General features: G+C 39.5%; 1 protein-coding gene across 1 annotated transcript; it reads left to right on the plus strand.

Moving 5' to 3' along the window:
• The first annotated feature begins 1,685 nt into the window (after nucleotides 1-1,685).
• On the plus strand, nucleotides 1,686-9,686 carry qrfprb (pyroglutamylated RFamide peptide receptor b). Its single transcript, XM_067488546.1, has 6 exons — nucleotides 1,686-2,333; nucleotides 3,317-3,475; nucleotides 4,851-4,912; nucleotides 5,566-5,801; nucleotides 7,002-7,099; nucleotides 7,222-9,686. The coding sequence occupies exons 1-6, from the start codon at nucleotides 1,967-1,969 to the stop codon at nucleotides 7,617-7,619; spliced, it is 1,320 nt and encodes a 439-aa protein (XP_067344647.1). The 5' UTR covers nucleotides 1,686-1,966; the 3' UTR covers nucleotides 7,620-9,686.
• The last annotated feature ends 84 nt before the right edge of the window (nucleotides 9,687-9,770 follow it).

Raw genomic sequence — 9,770 nt, forward strand, 5'->3', positions numbered from 1 at the left:
TTACTCTCATTGTTGCCTGCCCTGACTGGCAAACCATGAGTGTAATATTGATTTTGCTCGTAACAGTTAAGGTACTGCATACAGACTCCCCCAACATCCTGTGTGAGTCACAGCGCAGCCAGAAATCCTCAGGCAGAGGTCATCTGATCTCTCCAAAGAAGGTGAGAGGTCTTTTCATTTCAGGTCTCCTTCGGGAAAACCTCAGAATAAAAATATCAGTAAACCAATTTCTGATACTCACTGTAATTAGACTTCCTGAATTTTAGGGTGTCACCTTAAGGTTTCTTTCTCAATATTAACACTACCTTTTTATGATGTATTTTTTTCCTTAATATTCCTTTCTCACTGGTATATTTCCTGTTTTTTCTATAAAGGTTTTTATTCCATAGTATTTTGGCACTCATGGTCATCTTCTCCCTCCTATGTGATACTGGAAAAAAGCCTGAGAAGAAATTTTCGCACTCAAAAACTCGGGCAGCCACATTAACTTTCAACAGTGTCTGATGAATGTTGAGAATTGTCCTGTAGAATCTGCTTAATTTAGACACTTAATTGAATGTCAGAAAATTGTGTTAAAGTGGAAATCCAACAGAAACTGAAAAACTTGTGCATTTCATCTCTCAGAGATAAATGGCCCGTAGAGATAAGGCTCCCCTGCGACATTTATGAATAAAAGTAAATTCCTATTCACAAACCGTAACAGCTTTTCACATCAGACAAATTACAACTTGCTGCAGACATTCATTTCTACGCTGCACTTCTTATAAATAATGCATTATTGGAGAATTCTGAAAGCATATTTTCGATGGCTTGGTGCTACTTTGAAATGGAAATTGTTGACATTGTGCAGTGTATGAAAGCTGTAATGCCTTACTTAATGCACATTGCCTTTACAAGAATTACATCTTTGAGGTCTTCATTTTTTACACTTACACACTGATGGATGAAGTTCTCAAAAACTGTACTTAAGGAAAAAATGTGCCCTGTAGTAAAAGTACCAACTGACACGTCTACTTAATTAAAAGTAAATAAGTATATTATTTATATTTTACCTAAAGTAATAGTAAAAGTAAAAGTACTTGACTCGTTCTTTTCATCTTTTCCCTTTTTTGGACCAGTGCTGGTCTTGTCTTTAGGTTTTGATGCTTTTGTAAAATCAAATAGTGACAGTTATAGCTGAACTACCAGCATCGTTCACATTTATTTCTGTCCAGAGTTGCATTTATTTTTCATCAAGATCTCGCATTGATGACGGGAGAAGCTCAGCGGGCAGATCCATGTGTGAGAATGACTCCTCGCTGAGCCACTCATTCCTCATTTGAGTCTGAGGAATCCTGGCATTGTCACCTGGAAACATCGCCTGTGCCATTAGCCATGTAAAAATTAATGGATGGAAAAACCTGGTAGTCAACTACATATTGCCTCCGTTAGGGCAGAAGAATTCGTTGCCAGCTGACAAATTAGATGATTGGAGCCTAATCACGCAGAGTATGTTCTTAGTGGTTTGGAAATAACAAATTCTGCTGTATGTTGAATGAGCGAAACTTACTTTTTACATAAAGTTAATGAGTGTAATCAGACTAATAAATGATAAATAATAATAAATGAATTCAGCAAAGGTGTGTTTTATATTCATCTTTCTCACCTAAATGGTCCTCCACTTACAAACCGGATGTCCTGCCTGTGATTCTAAATAGTTTAGAGCATCACATACTACCGTGATCATACATCACACTGATGTAGTGTGTATCGTCAGCAGACCCTTCATTGGTCCTTCACCTCGTGCTCCTCAGAGGCAGCTGCGCCAACACACACGGACTCAAAGCGAGGAACATCTGCAGCAGCTGCAGCAGCAGCAGGTCGCGCAACATCCACACGCACCTGATGGTTAAATAGGGAGATTTTTCTATTCCCATCGTTTTTGCCTACAACTAAGTTCGTCTCGGGACTGAAGACGCTTAAAGGGATGGCAGCAGCTTCGACGGATTCGGGTCAGGGATCCACCAAAATAACTCCTGAGGTGCTGCAGGAGATGCTCCAGTACTACAACCTGAGCCGAGAGGAGTTCATCAACACTTACAAAATCCAGCCGCTCGTCTACATCCCCGAGTTGCCGTCCAGCGCCAAGACCACCTTTGTGATCATGTACGTGGTTATTTTCGCCCTGGCACTGGCTGGAAATAGTTTGGTCATCTACATAGTTGTGAAGAAACGGACGATCCAGACGGCAACGGATATTTTTATCTGCTCCCTGGCGGTCAGCGACCTGCTGATCACTTTCTTCTGCATCCCTTTTACTTTACTGCAGAACATCTCGTCTGAGTGGTTCGGGGGTGAGTGAATTAAAATCATAAGCTCTGTAGTGATTTAAGTTTCGGAAAATTAAGTTAAATTCTCCTGTGACTGTTTCACATCTCAACATGCATCCTGACCTCCTTCTAAATATAGTAATTGCAGTTTAGACGTGATATATTGTGAAATATGGAAATGCAGTTACACAAAGCATGCAGTTTAATAATGCAAAGCAGAAAGTTCAGTGGTCAAGTTATGGAGCACAGTATTATAAAGAAATTGTGAGTCAAAGCAGCTGAAGAATGAACGAACATGGTCCGTTCCTTTCCTGTCCCCAAAAGCGTCGCAGTGAACTACAAAACTATGTATTTCTACTGAGCCAGAGAGCTGAGGGCACTGACAGCTGCTGGGAACACTGTGCTATGAGCAGCGTGAAGTGAAGAAATGAAGTGATGTGGGAGATGTACTGAAAGACAAACAGTAAAACAGTTGTTTACGCAATCTGTCATAAATGAAGAGTTTGTGATGCTCATGTGGAGCTTTGAGAGTGAACACAATGTCATGTGTAGACGATTCTCCTTTTCTTTTTTGCATCGTTATTCTTGGATTTTATTGCACTGCTTTGCACTTGAAAGGTTTTCTGTGACTTTGTCCACCAACTACAAAAAGTGTTGACAAAAACTGAGCATTTTTATCTTCACAGTTCACAACACTGGGACTATGTCTGATACTAATAAGTACACTTCATAGCACATAGTGAATTCGGTGTATCGGAGCAATAGTTGTGCTGCAGCATGTGCTGCTATTAAAATGTGGCAACTGTCGGTTTGCATGTGGGTTGCAAAGTGCACATTTTTCCCTCAGTTTCAGGCACGTGCTTCATTAGCTGTAAAATGTAAAATGTGCATTATTTTTGTCCCTTCAACTAAACGATGAAAAGGAGGCAGAGCAGTCACTGATCAAACAACAGGCGTGAAGTGTGCCGTAACATGTTTCATGCTGCTTCCCTCTGTTTTTCCTGCAGGGGTTCTGGTTTGTAAGACAGTTCCATTTGTGCAGACTACAGCCATAGTGACAGGCATCCTCACAATGACCTGCATTGCCATTGAGAGATACCAAGGCATCGTCTTCCCCCTGAAAATGAGGAGGCAATACTCATCAAAAAGAGCGTACAAGATGCTAGGTATTCTATGTTTGTAAGAGTGGCTTGCTACGCTTTTCTTTGTGGAGATCACAGTTCTGTAAACCACTTCAAAGCTGCATTGATTCATACGAAGTAAGTGTTAAGCCCCTGATAGACATGGTTTTAATTAGGTGTCACATGTTGGAGACACCTTATTACCATATCCTATGTTTAGGCTCAGTGTGATGCCATACTTCTGTGACACCCACTTAAAGTTTGAATCATATTTACAAAAACACATGAATGTCCCTGTGTATCTTAAAAGAAAAGAGGCTTTATGGGGCTGTGAATCAGAACCTCGACAAAGGCCCTTGAGGTCACCTCTGCACTCTCACTCACTGTAAAAATAGAAATTGCCTTCAATGGTCTCAGATGGGTTAAAAATAATCCATAATACAAATTGTAATAAAAGTCTTTCTCTTTTCTCAATGCTTCTTGCGACGGAGAATTTGTTTTTTGTTGCAAAACCACAAGTGGCCACTGTGGCAACTTGGTGGAGTGGACAATGTGGTGAAGCACACGCCTACCAAATTTCAAAAACACGTATTATCTTATCAGTATATCCAACAAGCTGTACTTGTTAAATTATTTAGTTGTTTACGTTGTGAAATATATTGACAAGAAAGCTATTCATTTGATCACCAAGTGGAGATTGGCACCAATCAATATTATTGGTCGATATTTACCTTAATGTACAGTAGCCAAACCAGTATCAGTGTGTATGTTGACAGATATGCAAACATATATGAATAGATGGTACCTACTTTGCATTGTATATACTTTTTCCTTGTAGTTTTGTATTTAGGTTTACTGCTGTGATGTTTTTACCATAGTTTTGGACAATTTGGTTTTACTGTACATCTGTAAAAAAAAGGTGAATTTAATCGAGATAACTCTGCTTGTGTGTTTACTATAGGACGTGTTTAATCTGCAATGCACATCTTAGTCTTGACAATGAAAAAATGGTCTGTATTGAACGTCACAAAGGACGTAAAAATATAAAGTGTGCTCTTAAACCTCTTTTCATACCTGAAATGGTGAGTTCAGATCTTTATGTTGCTATGTTTACTAAGAGACAAGGACGGTAAGTGTTGTTAGTTCAGGTGAGAAAAGACTAATGCATTGAAATCTTATTAAATCAAGCGAATAACCTTTAGCATGCCACGGCCAACCTGAACACAATCTCCAAAATGCTGAGGAACCACGCAGAGACTCGGGATGATTGGCAGCTTGTTAATTATACGAAAGAGGATTTATTATTCACATGCAGGTTTCTCTTCTTGAACTGAAATGAGTATTTTTCCAATGTCTATGTTCTGCATTCTTTTTGAAGCCAGACTGTAGACTGTGTTACTCATCTGTTTGCATTCTGCAGGGCTTGTATGGATTGCATCGGTAATAGTTGGTTCACCAATGCTCTTTGTGCAACAGTTAGAGGTAAGTGGTGCCGTTTGAAGGAAACCAACACGTTTTACATTTCTTTCTTCAGCTGTAACTGCACAGCAGAATTGCACTGAAAAGATTGATTTAATCAGCAATCGATAGACCTATTGTAAATATCAGGAATGTATAAAAGAACTGTATTTCAGAAGATGCATTTAATCTTTTTTGTGACTCCAAAATTGACATTTATTCAAAGGGCAGAGTGGATTACTGTAGCTAACTCTTTAAAATATGTTTGGCTGCTTGCAAGAAAGACATAACATGGAAATTGCTGCAACCAAACACTCCAACAGCAAACAACTGGACCACAATAGTCAACATAAATATGCATAGTGGCACTGGTGCACACAGTGTGAATGTTCATACCCTTTGGATGAAGCTCATCCAGGCAGCTTTAACATCATACTCCAGTCTGCAGACCTCTTCAAGGCAACCAGGCGTGCGAAAAGTGTGAAGAGATGACAGAAATCTTTAGAAATAAGCCAGCTTTTAAAATACCACTGCTATATTGCAGTAGCTGTAATTACTGTACATTAAATGTGTGACAAAGTCTCACATACAATAAATACCACCCTGTCATTCAGAGCTGCTTTATCTGCCTTGATTGCTCCTCCGCAACTAAAAGCTTTTCTTCCTCCCTTTGTCAGGTGAAGTACGACTTCGTGTATGATCATTACCATGTGTGCTGTCAGGAGAGTTGGCGTTCTCTGACTCACAGGCAGGCGTACACCACCTTCATCATGGTGGCTCTTTTCCTGCTCCCTTTAGCAGCCATGCTCTTCCTCTATACGCGCATTGGCATTGAGTTGTGGATCCGCAAGAGGGTGGGCGACTCCTCTGTCCTCAACACCATGAACCACAGGGAGATCAGTAAGATCTCAAGGTAAGCTGTACTGCAGGCGGCTCCTAGAGAATTCACGTGTGCCTCTTAACACTTAAGCATCACGTATCCTGGTCACGTAGATAAAATAGCATGATTGGCATTGGTCGGAAGCAGGAAATCGAAGGGTCAGGTGAAGCCGTATACAAATGAGAGAGAAAATGACCTTTTCTGGTACTGTCCAATATCCCTTTTCCAAGGATGAATTATGATGAGGATATTTTCTCACGTTCAATGACTTTTCTTAGTTTCAACAATTCATGTATTGTCATTGTACAATTTGTACAATTACATTTTTAAATGTCTTGCAAATCATTGCATTCTTATTTTTAATTTACATTTCGCAGTTTCCCAATATTTTTGGAAATGGCGTTGATAAAAGACAAGAAACGTTCATCTTCAAAAAAGCTGCAATTTTAGCGCGTTTCCTACCTATAATGCCAGCTACTGTACCCTGATTGCTCCTTTTTCTGTGATGTGTTTGGTCATCAAATGATGCCTCCTTCTACAAAGCTGCCAGTGTGTTTCACACTAAGAGTCGCTCTCTTACATGCCGGTTAGATCTTCATTGTGCAGGATAATGATTATGTAGTTTCACAATAAAAGCATATGCTGCTGTTTTGACTTCTGGTTGAATGCAGTGTTAGGAATTTAACCTTTTTTGTGTAAATCACAGCTTTTTGTTAAAAACAGTGTGTGAAAAAGGGCATTTCAGGTAAATCTTTACAAATCACTGTTTCCATTAACAGAATCTTAAATTGCACACGCTGAGCACAGAATGAAATTACCACAGTCATGTCTAAGAACTGTGCACGTTGCTGAAATCACTGAAAATATGAGTGGAGAAAACAAGGTGGAGAATCACAAATTGTTTGGTTTCGTTGTTGAATGCAATAAACAAAGTTGGACTGATAAAAACGAACACATAAAAACATGTTTTGTATAAGATGCGAAACACGGATGTGTGAATAGTGGGAGTTAGGACTGCAGTGAACGTAGCTGGCCTCTGCAAATTGGGCATAACAGGGGGAAAATATTAGTAGTCCGTTCAGGTGTGTGACGGCGAGGGTCCTGGGATCTTGTGCGCTGACTCATAACTCAGTGACACACTTTAATGGAACAGTGCCATCATTAGTGGTGCATCTGCACCTGCTCATCCCTCCTGCAACAAATTAACTTGTCTTATCATTTGTTCTTCCACAGGAAAAAGAAAAGAGCTGTAAAAATGATGGTCACCATTGTTCTGCTGTTCACCATTTGCTGGGCACCATTCCACACCGTCCACATGCTGTTTGAGTACTGTAAGACTCTAAATGAATTTTATTGTATGGAAATAGAAACTAGCTTAAATGCATGTCGCCATTCATTCAAAATCTCAGTACTCTTTAGTTTATGGCCTTTGTGTCTGTGTGTATCTGTCCAGATGACCTTGAGAAGAAGTACGATGAAGTCACGTTTAACATGATCATGGCCATTGTTCAGGCCATCGGGTTCTTCAACAGCTTCAATAATCCCATCGTGTACGCCTTCATGAATGAGAACTTCAAGAAGAGCTGCGTCTCCACGCTCTCCCACTGCATTAGGAAACCTAACCAGCAGGGCGGTGCAGTGGTGGCGCCTAAACTGACCGTGCAGTTCCTGAAACCTCAAAGTAGAGAAGCCTTCCTGGAATCGGATGAAGGCAACACCTCCAAGCAGCACTCAGCGGAGAAAGGCCCTTCGACTTCATCGCATGGAGAGAGCTCCCTGGAAATAATGGGGGAAAAAATCTCCACCATCCAAACAGAGCTCGCCGCAAACAGCTGCTCTCAAAGCAAATGAGAAAGAAGTGGCTCAAAGGGCAGGTGTTCAATGGTTGAATTGCCTTTGGCCTGCCATGGTTCCCTGGCACTTGACACTTGTAGCTGCAGCTACTCAGATGTGATTTCAGGTCTCACTGTTTCAGATCAAACACTGAAAAATCCAGCAGCTTAATAACATATCCCTCTAGTGCCAGAAATTAGGTTTTTTTTTTAATATACTGCTCAGGTGTACAGCGGGAAGCAAATGAAGGAATACAAAAAAAAGAAAAAAGAACCAATTGTACTATAAATACTGCTCTGGGAGCAGTGAGGCCAAGCAGTCTCTCAGCCTCTCAGTGACCGTTAAATGATGCGTCGGAGGGAACCATTGTTCAGTGTGTCTCTTACGAGCACGAACTGTCACCGCACACACTGGGACCTGTTTGGAGATGGCAACATAGAGGACACTGGACTTTACACACCCATGCTTTTAGCAGCAAATGCAACCAAGGGAGACACTTTGACATTTTTATTGAGCTGCTAAATTTGCATTCTAATGTAATGTGTATTTATTTTCGACATTTTACTGGTAAAACTGCAAACACAATCACTGTTCGCTTTTTCAATGTTTGAGAGAAGCAGGTTTTCAGTTCAGCCTCATTTAGACTCTGCTTGATGAGCTACAAAACTGCTGTGGCAACGGTTTTCATTTTCTAGTTAACAACTGACAAACAAATCTTAATTCTCATGTGCATCCCACTTTTACCATGTTAGGTCAATCATTTAATGATGTCAGGCTTAAGAGGAGCATAATCACAACAGTTTGTATCACTACAGTGGAAGTGTGCATCCACTTCACATGATTAACACAAATAATAAATTTGCTTGATCCTCGTAGCCGTGAACATTTAAGTATGTTCTCTGGTGTCTCTCTCTCTCACACACACACACACACACACACACAGATACACATTAGGTACAGTGTTTGCTTAATAGTACTGTGAAATAGTGTATTTTGTGATGTCTAGATGCGACTAAAGTGAATGTTTTCTTTTTTGTGTACGTCTGTTAGTTACACGTTGTGTAATGATGTGTTTGGTAATGGCACATTAACATTTATTCTGTGCAAAAATGTTCATGTGTTCCATTGCAACAACAAATGAGTCACTTCGAATACATTCCTTTTTTCTTTTGTTATAAAGTCTAATATGCTTTTTTCTCTTTTATTTTCTTTGACAATTATGATAGTTTAGAGATTTACCTCATTCTGACAGGACTTTGCAGCAAATCCAGCATAATTACAACCTGCTGCTTTATCTATAAACAGTATTTTTGTATCTAGGATACGTAGGAAACTTAATTAAAGGGAGGAATCGCTTATGAGTTTTTTTTTTTTTAATTAATCTTGGTCCTTGCCATGATTATTAATATTTTAAGGACTACCATGTCAAGTATTTGAGTTTAAGCACTTCAAGTTTAAGCTTAAATAGCACTTACAATGTAGTTTATCTGGGGTGGATGGGAATGTCATTAGTTTTGCAGGTTTTCGGTCATGAAGTTTCGGCAAATAATGCAGCTGGAAAAAGTTCAGTGCATACAAGATATCTGATTCCGTTCTCTGAGGAGCATGAATGTGTGCTCCAATTTGCACAGCTGATAGTTATAAAAAAGTGAACCTTGTGGTAGTATTACAAGGTCAGTAGAACACATCAGCAGCCAACCATCAATGGCTATTCCCAGTTTTGTACCAATCCATCATATAGACACTGATGTGTATCACTGGATAAGTAAAATCTCTGACCTTTCTCACAGCACCACAGGAGAACTCATCAGCAAAAGCATTGCCATTACAATATATCTCCTGTGAATCTCAACTGCAGTAAATTTTAGTGATTAATGAATTAGTCGTTTACATTATTTCAAATTGAATCAGAAACATACTGTAAACCTCACAGTTGCGCAGAACACAAAAGTCAGTATTGGGTTCTACAGCTGGGGACACTGATTGTAGAAAATTTCAATGTAACTATCTAAAAATGTTATATATATTTATAGACTGATCTACCAGCATTGAGATTTGCTGCTATTGTCGCTAAAATAAAAACATTTGTGCAATATTTTTAGATTACAGTCAACACAATAATTAGGGTTATGATCATCTCAAGTGAGTATGATTTAATAAGTAAACAAA

The sequence above is a fragment of the Channa argus genome, chromosome 20 (assembly GCF_033026475.1).
Source record: "Channa argus isolate prfri chromosome 20, Channa argus male v1.0, whole genome shotgun sequence".
NCBI lineage: Eukaryota > Metazoa > Chordata > Actinopteri > Anabantiformes > Channidae > Channa > Channa argus.